General features: G+C 43.6%; 1 protein-coding gene across 1 annotated transcript in view; it reads left to right on the forward strand.

The window, feature by feature from the left end:
• LOC147084176 (uncharacterized) overlaps positions 1-14430 on the forward strand; it is a 339125-nt gene extending 324695 nt beyond the window's left edge. Inside the window, exons 5-6 of the mRNA XM_085979865.1 lie at positions 4498-9524; positions 12361-14430. Coding sequence (XP_085835991.1) covers positions 4498-5316 — 819 coding nt within the window. The 3' untranslated portion in view covers positions 5317-9524; positions 12361-14430. The remainder of the gene's footprint in view (positions 1-4497; positions 9525-12360) is intronic.
• The last annotated feature ends 2548 nt before the right edge of the window (positions 14431-16978 follow it).

Below are 16978 nucleotides of genomic sequence, written 5' to 3' on the forward strand. Positions count from 1 at the left end.
GGAAAGATTGAATACATAGAAGATAATCTACATCCAAGGGTACTTAAGGAAGTGGCCCTAGAAATAGTAGATGCATTGCTGGTCATCTTCCAAAATTCGATAGACTCTGGAACAGTACCCATGGATTGGCGGGTAGCTAATGTTACCCCACTGTTCAAAAAAGGTGGTAGAGAGAAAACGGGGAATTACAGACCGGTAAGCCTGACATCGGTAGTGGGGAAAATGCTAGAGTCCATTATAAAAGACGTAATAGCAGAGCACTTGGAAAACAGTGACCGGATCGGACAAAGTCAACATGGATTTACAAAAGGTAAATCGTGCTTGACTAATCTACTGGAATTTTTTGAGGATGTAACTGGTAGAATAGATAAGGGAGAACCAGTGGATGTGGTGTATTTGGACTTTCAAAAGGCTTCCGATAAGGTCCCGCATAAGACATAGAAACATAGAAGATAGGAGCAGGAGTAGGCCATTCGGCCCCTCGAGCCTGCTCCGCCATTCAATGCGATCATGGCTGATCATCCAAATTCAGTACCCTGTCCCTGCCTTCTCCCCATATCCCTTGATCCCTTTCGCCTTAAGAAATATATCCAACTCCTTCTTGAATATATTTAATGAATTGGCCTCTACTGCCTTCTGTGGTAGAGAATTCCACAGGTTCACCACTCTCTGGGTGAAGAAATTCCTCCTCATTTGTGTCCTAAAAGGCCTACCACTTATCCTTAGACTGTGACCCCTGGTTCTGGATTCCCCGACCATCGGGAACATCCTCCCTGCATCCAGTCTGTCCAGTCCTGCCAGAATTTTATAAGTTTCAATGTGATCCCCTCTCATTCTTCTAAACTCCAGCGAGTACAAGCCCAATCGACCCAATCTCTCCTCGTACATCATTCCTGCCATCCCAGGTATCAGCCTGGTGAATCTTGGCTGGACTCCTTCCATGGCAAGAATATCCTTCCTCAGATAAGGTGACCAAAGCTGCACACAATACTCAAGGTGTGGTCTCACCAAGGCCCTGCACAACTGCAGCAAGACATCCTTGTTCCTGTACTCAAACCCTCTCGCTATGAAGGCCAACATACCATTTGCCTTCTTAACCGCCTGCTGCACCTGCATCCTTACCTTCAGCGACTGGTGCACAAGGACACCCAGGTCTCGTTGCACTTCCCCTTCTCCCAATCTATTGCCATTCAGATGATAATGTGCCTTCCTGTTTTTGACATCAAAGTGGATAACTTCACATTTATCCACGTTATATTGCATCTGCCATGCTTCTGCCCAATCCCCCAACCTGTCCAAATCATCCGGGAGTTTCTCAGCATCCTCCTCACAGCACACACGCCCACCCAGCTTTGTGTCGTCTGCAAATTTGGAGATATTACATCTAGTTCCCTTGTCTAGATCATTAATATATATTGTGAATAGCTGGGGTCCAAGGACCGATCCCTGCGGTACCCCACTAGTCACTGCCTGCCACTCGGAAAAAGACCCGTTTATTCCAACTCTTTGCTTCCTGTCTGCCAACCAGTTCTCTATCCAAGTCAATACCTTGCCCCCCAATCCCATGTGCCTTAACTTTACATGCTAATCTCTTATGTGGGACCTTATCGAAAGCCTTCTGAAAGTCCAAATACACCACATCCACTGGTTCGCCCTTATCTATTTTACTAGTTACATCCTCAAAAAATTCCAGTAGATTAGTCAAGCACGATTTACCTTTTCTACATCCATGTTGACGTTGTCCGATCCTGTCACTGTTTTCCAAGTGCTCTGATATTACATGTTTTATAATGGACTCTAGCATTTTCCCCACTACTGATGTCAGGCTTACCGGTCTGTAATTCCCCGTTTTCTCTCTACCACCTTTTCTGAATAGTGGGGTAACATTAGCTACCCTCCAATCCATGGGTACTGTTCCAGATTCCATCGAAAACCCAGCAGCTTCTCCTCCATCTCCACTCCAGCTCAAACTGCTGCAACAAAAAGACCTGCACAGGCGGCCAGGGACCGACTTCTGTCACCTGCAATAAAACTCTTCCCGACAGCCGCTGGCTAATGGTGGCCGCAGCACCCACAATTCCCCGCGCCCCAGAAACCGCTCTATCCAACACGCTGATTTCCCCGCTGAGAGTGCGCATGCTTCTCGGGGCCGCGGACCATTCTGGGAGCCTGGCACATAAGAAATAGGAGCAGGAGTAGGCCAATCGGCCCCTCGAGCCTGCTCCGCCATTCAATAAGATCATGGCTCATCTGATCCTAACCGCCAATCTACTATCACAGAACTATCTCCTGAATCTAACAGAATTAGACACACGAAATAGGAGCAGGATCAGGCTACACGGCCCCTGGGCCCGCTCTGCTACCCACAGGGCCATGACCGATCCGAACCTAGACTCATGTCCAAATTCCTGCCCGCTCCCCATAACCCTTTATTCCCTTTACTTCTAGGAAACTGTCTATTTCTGTTTTAAATTTATGTAATGATGTAGCTTCTACAGCTTTTTGGGGCAGCATGTTCCATGGACCTACCACCCTCTGAGTGAAGTAGTTCCTCCTCATCTCAGTTTTGAAAGAGCAGCCCCTTATTCTAAGACTATGCCCCCAAGTTCTAGTTTCACCCATCATCGGGAACATCCTCCCCGCATCCACCCGATCCAACCCCTTCACAATCTTATATGTTTCAATAAGATCGCCTCTCATTCTTCTGAACTCCAATGAGTAGAGTCCCAATCTACTCAACCTCTCCTCATATGTCCATCCCCTCATCCCCGGGATTAATCGAGTGAACCTTCTTTGTACTGACTCGAGAGCAAGTATGTCCTTTCTTAAGTATGGACACCAAAACTGTATGCAGTATTCCAGGTGCGGTCTCACCAATACCTTGTACAACTGAAGCAATACCTCCCTATTTTTATATTCTATCCCCCTAGCAATGAAAGCCAACATTCCATTGGCCTTCTTAATCACTTGCTGCACCTGCATACTAACCTTTTGAGTTTCGTGCACCAGGACCCCCAGATCCCTTTGTACTTCAGTACTTTCAGTTTCTTGCCATTAAGATAATAACTTGCTCTATGATTTTTCCTGCCAAAATGCATAACCTCACACTTTCCAGTATTGTATTCCATCTGCCAAATCTCTGCCCACTTACTTAGCCTGTCTATGTCCCCTTGCAGGTTTTTTATGTCCTCCTCACTCACTACTTTCCCTCCCATCTTAGTATCATCTGCAAACTTTGATATGTTACACTCTGTCCCCTCCTCCAAATCGTTAATATAGATTGTAAAGAGTTGGGGACCCAGCACTGACCCCTGTGGAACACCACTAGTTACTGATTGCCAGTCTGAGAATGAACCATTTATCCCAACTCTCTGCCTTCTGTTAGATAGCCAATCCTCTATCCATGCCAGAATATTACCCCCAATCCTGTGATTTTTTATCTTAAGCAATAATCTTTTGTGTGGCACCTTGTCAAATGCCTTTTGGAAGTCTAAATACACTACGTCCACTGGTTCCCCTTTATCCACCCTATATGTTACTTCCTCAAAGAACTCCAGCAAATTTGTCAAACATGACTTCCCCTTCATAAGACCATGCTGACTTTGTCCTATTAAATTATGATTATCCAAATGTCCTGTTACTGTCTCCTTAATAATGGACTCCAATATTTTACCTACCACAGATGTTAGGCTAACCGGTCTATAGTTTCCAGCCTTCTGTCTACTGCCCTTTTTAAATAAGGGCGTTACATTAGCAGTTTTCCAGTCTGCCGGGACCTTTGCTGAGTGCAGGGAGTTTTGGAAAATTATTACCAATGCATCCACAATCCCTACCGCCACTTCCCTCAAGACCCTAGGATGTAAGCCATCAGGTCCAGGTGATTTATCCGCCTTGAGTTCCATTATTTTACCGAGTACCACTTCCTTAGTGATTTTGATCGTGTTTAGCTCCTCCCCCCCCTATAGCCCCCTGTTTGTCCCGTGTTGGGATATTCTTAGTGTCTTCTACTGTAAATCCCCATGTGTGAAGGAGTGCTGTATAGAAACTAGAATTATCTGTTCTGAATTTCTATCCTGTACTTACAGTGATGACTTTTGTAAACTTTTACAGGGTATTAGAAGGGGCGGATTTGCAGACGGGAATCTCAAACCAACATCACGTCAAGATCTGACAGTCACTCCATTCATCAGGAGCTGAAGATCATTGACCTTTGAATGTGGAAGGAGAAATGTTTGTCTGTTCTGTCTGTGGGAAAAGATTTCAAACATCAGTGTGACTGGAAAAGCACCGAGACACACACACACCTGAGTGAGACTGTTCCAGTGCACTGACTGTGGAAAGAGCTTTAACCTGTTACACAGCCTGAAAAAACATCGCTCCATTCACAGCGGGGAGAAACCGTACACGTGCTCTGTGTGTGGACGAGGCTTCAACCGATCGTCCAACCTGGAGAGACACAAGGACACCCTCACCATGGAGAAACCATGGAAATGTGAGGACTGTGGGAAGGGATTCAATTACCCTTCTGAGCTGGAACCTCATCGACGCAGTCACACTGGGGAGAGACCGTTCACCTGCTCCGTGTGTGGGAAGGGATTCACTCGTTCATCCACCCTGCTGAAACACCAGCGAGTTCACACCGGGGAGAGGCCGTTCACCTGCTCCGTGTGTGGGAAGGGATTCACTCATTCATCCCACCTTCTGAGACACCAGCGTGTTCACACTGACGAGAGACTTTTTAAATGCTCCAACTGTGCAAACTGCTTTAAAAGCCCTGAGGAACTGATGTACCACCAGCGAGTTCATACTGACGAGAGACCATTCAGTTGCACTCACTGTGGGAAGAAGTTCAGGTGTTCATCCAATCTCATTGTACACCAGCGAGTTCACACTGGGGAGAGGCCATTCACCTGCTCCGTGTGTGGGAAGGGATTCACTAATTCAGCCCACCTTCTGAGACACCAGCGAGTTCACACTGACAAGAGATCTTTTAAATGCTCCAACTGTGCGAACTGCTTTAAAAGCTCTGAGGAACTGAATCACCACCAGCGAGTTCACACTGATGATAAACCATTCAGTTGCTCTCACTGTGGGAAAAGGTTCAGGCAGTCATCCCATCTCATTGTACACCAGCGAGTTCACACTGGGGAGAGGCCGTTCACCTGCTCTGTATGTGGGAACGGATTCACTTGTTCATCCCACCTGCTGAGACACCAGCGAGTTCACACTGGGGAGAGACCGTTCACCTGCTCCGTGTGTGGGAAGGGATTCACTCGCTCATCCCACCTGCTGAGACACCAGCGAGTTCACGTGTGACTGCAGGGGTTGGATTTTGTTGTTTTTGCTGCTGTTAATCACATCCAGGACTGAACCATGTTCATTCTGACAGTTGAGGTTTATTTCTGCTGATGTTATTATCCACTATTGGGAACCTGAGCAGGGAGACAGAGGAAAGGGAAACAAGGAAAAAAGCAAAAGACAGGAAGGAGAAAAACCAAATTAGAAGGCAAAGAACTCAACGGTTTAAATCAAACATGGTCACAGTAAATAATATAATTCATATAGGTCTGAGCGCGTTAAAAAAACAAGCCTGAAGGCTTTGTGTCTTAATGCAAGGAGCATTCGGAACAAGGTGGATGAATTAGCTGCGCAAATAGAGGTAAACGAAAATGATTTGATTGGGATTACAGAAACATGGCTCCAGGGTGGCCAAGGCTGGGAACTCAACATCCAAGGGTATTCAATATTTAGGAAGGATAGGCAAAAAAGAAAGGGAGGTGGGGTAGCATTGCTGGTTAAAGAGGGGATTAACACAATTGAAAGGAAGGATATTAACTCTGATGATGCAGAATCTGTATGGGTAGAACTGAGAAATATCAAGGGGCAGAAAACGTTAGTGGGAGTGGTATATAGACCTCCAAACAGTAATATGGAGGTTGTGGATGGCATTAAAAGGGAAATTAGAGAAGCATGCAGTAAGGGCACAGCAGTCATCATGGGTGACTTTAATTTACATATAGATTGGGCTAACCAAATTAGTAAAAATGCTGTGGAGGAGGAATTCCTAGAATGTTTATGGGATGGTTTTCTGGAACAATATGTCGAGGAACCAACCAGAGATCAGGCCATCTTAGACTGGGTATTATGTAATGAGAGAGGATTAATTAGCAATCTTGTTGTACAAGGCCCCTTGGGTCAGAGCGATCATAATATGATAGAATTCTTCATTAGGATGGAGAGTGAAGTAGTTGACTCGGAGACTAGGGTCCTGAATTTAAATAAAGGAAACTACGATGGTATGAGGCGCGAATTGGGTAGGATTGATTGGGGAATGTCACTCAAAGGGGTGACACGGTGGATAGGCAATGGCAAACATTAAAAGACCGCATGGATGAACTACAGAAGTTGTTCATCCCAGTTTGGGATAAGAATAAATCAAAAAGGGTGACTCAACCGTGGCTAACAAGGGAAATTAGGGATAGCATAAGATCCAAGGAGAGGGCATATAAATTGGCCAGAAAAAGCAGTAACCCTGAGGATTGGGAGCAGTTTAGGAGTCAACAAAGGAGGACAAAGGGATTAATTAAGAAGGGGGAAATAGAATATAAAAGTAAGCTTGCAGGGAACATAAAAACTGACTAAGAGCATTTATAGATATGTGAAGAGAAAAAGATGAGTGAAATCAAGTGTAGGTCCCTTGCAGTCAGAAGCAGGGGAAGTTATAATGGGGAACAAAGAAATGGCAGACCAATTAAATGCATATTTTGGTTCTGTCTTCACAAAGGAGGACACAAATAACCTCCCAGAGATGTTGGAGAACATAGGGTCTGATGAGAGGGAGGAACTGAAAGAAATCAGTATTTGTAGGGAAATGGTGTTAGGGAAATTGACGGCATTGAAGGCCGATAAATCCCCAGGGCCTGAGAATCTACATCCTAGGGTACTTAAGGAGGTGGCCCTAGAAATAGTAGATGCATTGCTGATCATCTTCCAACATTCGATGGAATCTGGAACAGTACCCATGGATTGGAGGGTAGCTAATGTTACCCCACTATTCAAAAAGGGTGGTAGAGAGAAAACGGTAGTGGGGAAAATGCTAGAGTCCATTATAAAGGATGTAATAGCTGAGCACTTGGAAAACAGTGACAGGATCGGACAAAGTCAACATGGATTTACAAAAGGTAAATCATGTTTGCCTAATCTACTGGAATTTTTTGAGGATGTAACTGGGAAAATAGATCAGGGAGAACCAGTAGATGTGTATTTGGACTTTCAAAAGGCTTTCGATAAGGTCCCGCATAAGAGATTAGCGTGTAAAGTTAAGGCACATGGGATTGGGGGCAAGGTATTGACTTGGATAGAGAACTGGTTGGCGGACAGAAAGCAGAGAGTAGGAATTAACGGGTCTTTTTCCGAGTGGCAGGCAGTGACTAGTGGGGTACCGCAGGGATCGGTCCTTGGACCCCAGCTATTCACAATATACATTAATGATCTAGATAAGGGAACTAGATGTAATATCTCCAAGTTTGCAGACGACACAAAGCTGGGTGGGCGTGTGTGCTGCGAGGAGGATACCGAGAAACTCCAGTATGATTTGGACAGGTTGGGTGATTGGGCAGATGCAGTATAATGTGGCTAAATGCGAGGTTATCCACTTTGGTGTCAAAAACAGAAAGGCAGACTATTATCTGAATGGCAATAGATTGGGAGAAGGGGAAGTGCAACGAGACCTGGCTGTCCTTGTGCACCAGTCGCTGAAGGTAAGCATGTAGGTGCAGCAGGCGGTGAAGAAGGCAAATGGTATGTTGGCCTTCATAGCGAAAGGGTTTGAGTACAGGAGCATGGATGTCCTGCTGCAGCTGTACAGGGCCTTGGTGAGACCACACCTTGAGTACGGTGTGCAGTTTTGGTCGCCTTATCTGAGGAAGGATGTTCTTGCCATAGAAGGAGTTCAGCGAAGATTCACAAGGCTGATCCCTGGGATGGCAGGAATGATGTATGAGGAGAGATTGGGCCGATTGGGCTTATACTCGCTGGAGTTTAGAAGAATGAGAGGGGATCTCATCGAAACTTATAAAATTCTGACTGGTCTGGACAAACTAGATGCAGGTAGAATGTTCCCGATGGTCGGAGAGTCCAGAACCAGGGTCACAGTCTAAGGATAAGGGGTAGGCCATTTAGGACAGAGATGAGGAAGAATTTCTTCACCCAGAGAGTGATGAACCTGTGGAATTCTCTACCACAGAAGGCGGTTGAGGCCAAGTCTTTAATTATATTCAAGAAGGAGTTAGATATATTTCTTAGAGCTAAAGGTATCAAGGGATATGGGGAGAAGGCAGGTATGGGGTACTGAGTTTGGATGATCAGCCATGATCTCATCGAATGGCAGAGCAGGCTCGAGGGGCCGAATGGACTACTCCTGCTCCTATCTTCTATGTTTCTGTTACTAGGCTGGAGGTTAATATTCTCGATATATAGCTGATTGACTTGTTGGGGCTGCAGTGTCCCTTTAAGAACCGTTGTCTGTGATCGTTCCCTTAATTCAGGACTTTCATAAGAAATTATTTGACAATAAAATTATGAATTTTACTTTAACCCTAAATTGACCTTTGGTACAAAATCTACAATTTATTGTCTGAAAAGTTCCACTGATTAACATCTCCAATTAGAAACTGCTGATTAATCCTCACTGACAATTCTTACTGATTTCCACATCAGAACAAAGGAGTGGGGTCATGGGACAGTGTAGAGGGAGCTTGAAGGGGTTAAAATGAACCCTCTCAGAATTCAGACAGCCGAGGTGACCACTAATTAAGTGATGCCAGCAAAATTTAAATCAGAACAAAGGAGTGGGGTCATGTGAAAGTGAACAAAAGCTAAAAGAAACCAGGTGGCGATAAAAAGTTTCACAATTATCTGAATGACGTAGACAGAGTAGCGCAAGCAAGTTACATAATTACTTTCTTATGTGAAAAAGGTGAAACTAAACAATGGACAGCATGTAGGAAAGCTTCGCAAAGCAAAGATAAGACGCAGCCGTGGGACAAGACAGAATATGTGTGTTTTGAGAAACTTTGATAAGAAATTTGCTGCTTTAGCTAAAAATTGTAGACACAGCAGAATATAGGGGTCATGGGAATTTGACCTGTGACCAAAGGCATAGTAAGCTGTAACTAACCTTTACTAATACTGAAAAGAATAAATAAGCCATATGTGATCAGGTGATTATTGTAATACAATGTGATCAGGTGATTATTGTAATACAATGTGATTGGATGAAAATAGAATAAAAAGCTGTACCAACCAAGTTAATAAACTGTGTACTTTTACTTTAAGACAGACTCCAGTGAATTTATTTTTCACCACAAATTGGCGTAGTCGGCAGGATGCTACGGAACTGAAAGATTGCCCGTACCAGTGAACCCGGACAAGAAGTCAAATTCTGACCGTCCAGAAATTGAGTCATTTGGGAAGGCGGAGGGACAATACCGTAGCATCACGAATCAAGTGAAAGTCTGTAAGAGGTGAGAGAACACAGTTGTGTGAGTGTGGATCGCATGAACTAAGGGAACACTGTGTAGCGATAGAGGTCGCGAAGGAATGAGTGATTGACGGATCAACAAGGACATCGACCCTAGCCTGAGCTGGAATTAAGAGGGCGATTGGGCCCCACGTGATGGCCAGGATCAAGTAGGCTGAGAGACTCCAAAGTACCCTGGGATCGTGAAGCCAATGAATGTATGTGTGCTTAATTGTGATTAATTAACTGCTTAAAAAGTCTTTTATGACCACCGGGGGTGTTACTGGAGGTAAGACGGAGGGGAGAAATCCCAGGTCACAGACGTACCACGAATAAAGACAGGATCACGGCAAACCCGCACAGAGAAACGCAGCAGAGTAGGTAAGACTGACGTAGGACTGGATATGGCGTCGGGGAAAGAGATGGAATGGGGAACCCCTGGGTCCCTTACCAGGCTCTATGCAGATGACCGGAAGGGTTTGATAGACAAGATGAAAAAGGATGGATGGGATCCGTCTAAGGTACCAGTGTACCAACGAGAATGGTGGGAGACACAAAAGGGAAGTAAGACAAAGAAAGTGGGAGTTATATTGGTACACCAATTAGTAACGGTCATTCACAAGACCGAGGAAATTTAAAACGAAAATGGAGAGAAAGGATAAGGAGATTGGCGATCTACAGGAGCAAGTAACAAAATTAGAGAAAAAATTGGCAAAGCTAAAGGATAAACAAGGGTCCTTAGAGGGGGTCGTGACATTCCCATTGCCATCATTAAGTTTTAAGAATGTGCGAATAAGATTGTGCCCCAAGAATTGAAAAAAAAACCTTTGAAATAATTTAAGTTAAGCTGGTGTGTAAAAACCGAGAAGAGCAACAAAAAGTTTGTTTAACAAAAGATTAAGTTTCAGTCTAAGATTTAACCTTGGAGTTGCGGTTGCTGTGGTGAAATCTTCTAAAGCAGCTTGATTTGATAAGAAAATATGACGTAATTTACTGTTTTCTGCAAGAATGTGCCAGTTTGTTTTGTTTGTCTGTTCATAGTTTTAAAAAAGATAAGCTACTGCCTTAAAGTTACAGTTGCCAATGTGCTTGGAAGAAAATTAATTTGAATGTTTACAAGATCTGGATTAAATTGGAGTTATGAGGTTAATTAACCTATTAAAACCAGACTTTCATTGTGGCCACGGTGAAATTTTGGTTGGTGTAAATTTGTGTAGACCGCATTGAATAAGATAACTGCGCTCTGCAAGAACATCCAATAGTTGCAGAGTTCCTTACAAAAACTTACTTAGCTTGTGAACTTTGCTCAATCCCGTCTTTTTTCACTGTCCATATTACCTCAGTGTTCGTGTTTAGTTAAAGTGTGAAAACACAACTGTCTTTCGATCAGGAAAGTTCTTTTTTTTTGATTTACGTGAATTGACGCAGTTGCGTGCATGTGATAATGTTTTGCTCCACCTTAAAAACCTGCAAAGGAGTTAACCCTTCCACTGACAGCTGTTTAAGTTCACCAAGCAACAACTTTAGTATGAAATCTAAAGATATTGGACATTATTAAATTTAAGTTTCTTAATTTTAAGTTATTATTTCACCACAGTGGCAGAGGGAAAATTAAGATTTGATAAATTAACCCCTTGGGCTCTAAGCAGAGTCACAATGGATTCCCTTCTTTCTTTTGTTATATGGAAGTTACCTTGTAAACTAATTGCAGCACTTCTGTCTCTAATGTTAAAAACACTGTGTAAGCTACCTAGCCTGAGAATCACTCGTTTCTGAAATTGGAAATGAAGATAAATTGATAGAGATGAAATTGAACATTGACAAAACCTGTCAGTCAGTTCAACTGTACTGCTATTTGGATTTTGGGATAATTTTGAAATGACAAAATGGACTCAGGCACTATATATTTGGTTACTTTTGGGAAAATAAAAGAGCCTCTAAAAATAATAATAAAATGTGTTAATAACTTGGATCAAGTGAGAACGTTTGATCTATGTTTTCTATCTTAAATATTGTACTGGACAGTAAAGTTTTTCCAGGACTCATGAATGGTAATTAAAGGAAAGTGATTGAGAGTGTAAGATTGAAACAGGAGAATTACACTACTGAATGGGAATTTTCAAAATTTTCTAGTGAAAGTCAGGAAAGTGTAGTTAAGAATAGTAAATTGATAGCTTTCTCTTGGAGACATTTGTGTCCCAGCCTTTAATGAACTTTTAAGAAAACTGAATTTGATAGTCTGGCCACTACCCAAGACATCGGGACCATGCAGAGGAAGATGAGCAAAGATCTCCAGGCGACTACAATCTTTTGATAAGATACCTGAAAGCCCGAGAAAGGCTTGTATTGGATGGCACGTGTGGTACGATATTGAGATACTGATATGAGTGTGCAAATGTGATTCAATACGTATGAGGTAATTACCATCCAGGAATGTATGGTGAGTTTGCACTGAAGAATGGGTCTCAGACTTGCTCAGTTACTTGACAACAGCAAGACATGAAATGGTTAATGTGGCTCAGGAGAGCGAGACAACTTTTAAAGCATACTCCATCGAGAAACTATCTAATTAATGAAACAATCAGAATAGAGTTAAACACACGGGTACCTGTTAGAGGGATTGAAGTTGAAGTGGAGAGTTGCATGAAATCTGGATTGGTACAATCGAGGGCTAAGGAGAAATCATGATTAGTAATAATTATCCACAAGATGGATACGAGCAAAAGAGAGATCTGGAGAATCTTTTAAATCCATGATTTGTTGATTAGATGTTGAACTGTAATGTATTTGATATGATTGTAAGACTGAATTTAACTGACTGTAATAATTGTGTTTTGTAGGTAACAGAGCGTGGGAAAAACCAGTACGAATCCAGTATGAGGTGATTTTAGTGGTGCCTCCTGTGTCACTACTACTGCAATTACCATGCTTTACGGGTCTAACAGGACCTGTCCCATCAACCAACACGTTTTTAAGTATGAGCTACACAATTATGTGGCACAATTCGGATACTCGGATATAACATTCCCCTGTTGTTTGTGGGTTTCAGTGAGCTCATGATGTGACTGAACTCCTCCCTAAAGCATTTTTATATTTTGGAGCAAGACAATTGGAGAATAGATATTGAAATTGACAGCATAGGGGACGACTCACATTGATGGGATATTGGGCTTAATACATCAGCACACCCTTAGGTTTGTATTATTTCACATGCTCTGGTAGTTATCCAACGTGTAATGATAGTGTATTTGATATATGTAACGTGTGTAGTAAGACTTTGATACATAAGCCAATTGGGTACTCATGCCGATGACTGACAAGCAATAACAAATTAATTGAACACACTGAAAGAGAAGATCTGAAGCAATGTAGAGGAGACCCCAGGTGGGGTAACATCAGGAAAGATAGAAGAAACAGAGGATACACCAGGCGGGGCAGAATTGGAACACCGGAACAGTGAATTGAATTTGAGTAAGGGGTCAGAGGTCGCTCCTTCTCCTCAAAGGAATGGACTGTAAGGAAGGGAGAAATCTTCAAGACACCCTACTAACTAATGCCCAAGTTGAGAGAGCAATAAGAGCTAGCTAGATTAGTCAAGAGCCGATTGTGAGAAGTCAATAAAGATATTTCCTTCTCAAAAAAGGGAATTTTAAGAAATAGCTGTTAGATTCAAAGATGGGTTTTAATTCTTAGACCAGGGACTGACAACAGGCAAGCGGAAAAAGATAGCATAAATGCCAGCAAGGTCGAATATCAAGCATCAAAAGACAAACAGAAATGATAAGGGAATGGTAAAATGCAAGGAAACAGGGAGGATAGCACCTGCTAGATAACAAGGAGCCACAAAACCCCAGGGGAAGGTTGGTGGAGTTGGCTATTTGGAGGATCTTGGAGTTCATATCTGACGCATGGACGTATAATTGTTATTATAGTTGTAGTATTATTTTGTGTCATGATGACGGTTTAGAATGCATGTTGTAGAGCAGCTGTGTCCCGAATAGTGCCGGTTGCTATAGTTGATATAATTGATATTCAGCCAGAAACTGAACAGTTAATGCGGGATAATGAACTGATAGAGATAGGAACATACATGTAAAGTTCTTCGGTCATTTGCACAGACTTCCACGCCCAGCACAATAAGATAGACAGAGGGGAAAGATGAACTTAGGTACTAAGTTTAAGCCATCAGTATAGGAGTAATCCCGGGGATGGTAAAAGTGGAAAAAAGTTGGTATCCCTAGCCAAAATCTAAATTTGGTGCGGGACCAACAGGAGGGACTGAAGGGGTTAAAATGAACCCTCTCAGAATTCAGACAGCCGAGGTGACCACTAATTAAGTGATGCCAGCAAAATTAAAATCAGAACAAAGGAGTGGGGTCATGTGAAAGTGAACAAAAGCTAAAAGAAACCAGGTGGCGATAAAAAGTTTCACAATTATCTGAATGACGTAGACAGAGTAGCGCAAGCAAGTTACATAACTACTTTCTTACATGAATAAAGTGAAACTAAACAATGGACAGTGTGTAGGAAAGCTTCGCAAAACAAAGATAAGACGAACCGTAGGACAAGACAGAATATGCGTGTTTTGAGAAACTTTGATAAGAAATCTGCTGCTTTAGCTAAAAATTGTAGACACAGCAGAATATAGGGGTCATGGGAATTTGACCTGTGACCAAAGGCATAGTAAGATGTAACTAACCTTTACTAATACTGAAAAGAATAAATAAGCCATATGTGATCAGGTGATTATTTTAATACAATGTGATCAGGTGATTATTGTAATACAATGTGATTGGATGAAAATAGAATAAAAAGCTGTACCAACCAACAGAGAACGAGAAGGGTGTCACTAGACCGCAGGGTCAGTGACCTTCTCCCAGAACGTTCTGTTAATAAACTGTGTACTTTTACTTTAAGACAGACTCGAGTGAATTTATTTTTCACCACATAGTCTGTATCTAACCGGTGCTGTACCTGCCCTGGGAGTGTTTGATGGGACAGTGTAGAGGGAGCTATGCTCTGTGTCTAACCCGTGGTGTACCTGCCCTGGGAGTGTTTGATGGGACAGTGTAGAGGGAGCTATGCTCTGTGTCTAACCCGTGGTGTACCTGCCCTGGGAGTGTTTGATGGGACAGTGTAGAGGGAGCTTTACTCTGTATCTAACCTGTGCTGTACCTGCCCTGGGAGTGTTTAATTGGACAGTGTAGAGGGAGCTTTACTCTGTATCTAACCCGTGCTGTACCTGCCCTGGGAGTGTTTGATGGGACAGTGTAGAGGGAGCTTTACTCTGTATCTAACCTGTGCTGTACCTGCCCTGGGAGTGTTTGATGGGACAGTGTAGAGGGAGCATTATTCTGTATCTAACCCGTGCTGTACCTGCCCTGGGAGTGTTTGATGGGACAGTGTAGAGGGAGCATTATTCTGTATCTAACCTGTGCTGTACCTGCCCTGGGAGTGTTTGATGGGGCAGTGTAGAGGGAGCTTTACTTTGTATCTAACCCCTGCTGTACCTGCCCTGGGAGTGTTTGATACGACAGTGTAGAGGGAGCTTTGCTCTGTATCTAACCCGTGCTGTACCTGCCCTGGGAGTGTTTGATGGGACAGTGTAGAGGGAGCTTTACTCTGTATCTAACCCGTGCTGTACCTGCCCTGGGAGTTTTTGATGGGACAGTGTAGAGAGAGCTTTACTCTGTATCTAACCCGTGCTGTACCTGACTGGAGATGGTTGATGGGACAGTGTAGAGGGAGCTTTACTCTGTATCTAACCCGTGCTGTACCTGACTGGAGATGGTTGATGGGACTTGTAGTGCTCACCTCGATGATCACAATATTTTACCCAAAGATGATTGAATATAAACCCATCAGCTTCTTAATAGAGTATTAAAGTTGGTGACACTGGACACCTGAACCTGCTAATTAATAGGACAAGGTGTTAGCCAGAATCTTTTACTCCTATGTCTTTGCTCTATTGCTTTCAAAGTTTTACCTATTCATGTAAATTTCCTACATTTTTCTTCCCCCTAAAATCTATCACCTCGCATATCTCCTGTCTGAACATTCATTAACCACTACTCTCTCTTTTCTGCCAGGCCTCTGGATTACTAGCCCAGTGACATTACCACTATGCTGCTGATAACATGTGCCTCATATACCAAAGCTGAGATCATTTCTTTATATTAAGATCAGTGGTGCCAACACTGACCCTGGGGGACACCACTGTTTACATCCCTCCAGTCTGAAGAACATCCATTAACCACTACTCTGTTTTCTGCCCTTTACCCAACTTCCTAGCCACACTGCCCCCTCCCTTTAATACCGTGAGTCTTAATTTGATCAACAAGCCTCCTATCCGGCACCTTATCAAACACCTTTTGACAATCCATCTACACAACATCCACTGCACTTCCTCTCTCACTACACGGTGTTATTTCCTGAAATAATCCCTGCTGTCTGTCCTGAATGAATCCATTTCACTACCAAATGTCGCGATGTTTGCTCCACACCACAGGGTTTCATCTGTTTAAAGCCACAACAGAAAGCTCCAGTTTTCTCCGGGAGTTTGAGAGAAATCAGGTTTGAAAATGATGCAGCGTTTCACCCCGCCCCTCTCTATGATTGGTTGGAGGACCCGCTGCCCGCTCGGTCCTCCAGCTCTGCCCCGCTCTTCCTATTGGTCCGGAGCTCCCATCCATCACCCGGGCAGTGTGAGTTGAGCATGCGTGGGTGGCGGTGGCGACTGTGGGTGAAGCAGCAGGTGAGAGATGGGTGGAGGGAGGATGCAAAACAGGACTAATGCTGCCGAGCTCAGCTCTCCATGTCTCGCCAGTGGCTGAAGGGTCTGTAACCCTGACAGGTGCGCCCCTGCCACAGGACTCAATATCCACCACTGGTGCACTGTGTCTGCAGTATGTACGTTCTACAAGATGACCACGGTCAGGCCGTGTGGAGTCAAGGGCCAGGCAGCAGAATGGATGGAAAGATCACAACAAACTTCCCTTAACTCCAACCCTCTGATTTCTGTTTTGTAGCCAGCTTTCCATCCATTCTGCTGCCTGGCCCTTCACTCCACACGGCCTGACCTTGGTCATCTTGTCGATCTTACAAACTGTTATGGATAGCAAGCTGGTCACAAAACAGAAAACAGAGAGTAGGGGCTAGGAGTAGCTACTCAGACTGGCAAAAGGTGGGAAGTGGTGTTCCACAGGGATCAGTGCTGGGATCACTGTTGTTCATAAACTATTTGGACTCGGGAATCAGAACAATTTCAAAATTTGTCGAGGACACCAAATTGGGAGGTAGAGTTAATACTGAGGAAGACAGAATGCAAGAAGACATTAATAAATTTGAGTGGGCGTGTAATTGGCAAATGAATTTCACTGTAGATCAGTGTGAGGTGGTGTGTTAATGAATTTCACTGTCGATCAGTGTGAGGTGGTGTGTTTTGGAGGGAAGAATAAG

The sequence above is a fragment of the Somniosus microcephalus genome, unplaced genomic scaffold (genome assembly GCF_052327205.1).
Source record: "Somniosus microcephalus isolate GS21.2 unplaced genomic scaffold, FLI_Smic_1.0 scaffold1, whole genome shotgun sequence".
In the NCBI taxonomy this organism is placed as follows: domain Eukaryota; kingdom Metazoa; phylum Chordata; class Chondrichthyes; order Squaliformes; family Somniosidae; genus Somniosus; species Somniosus microcephalus.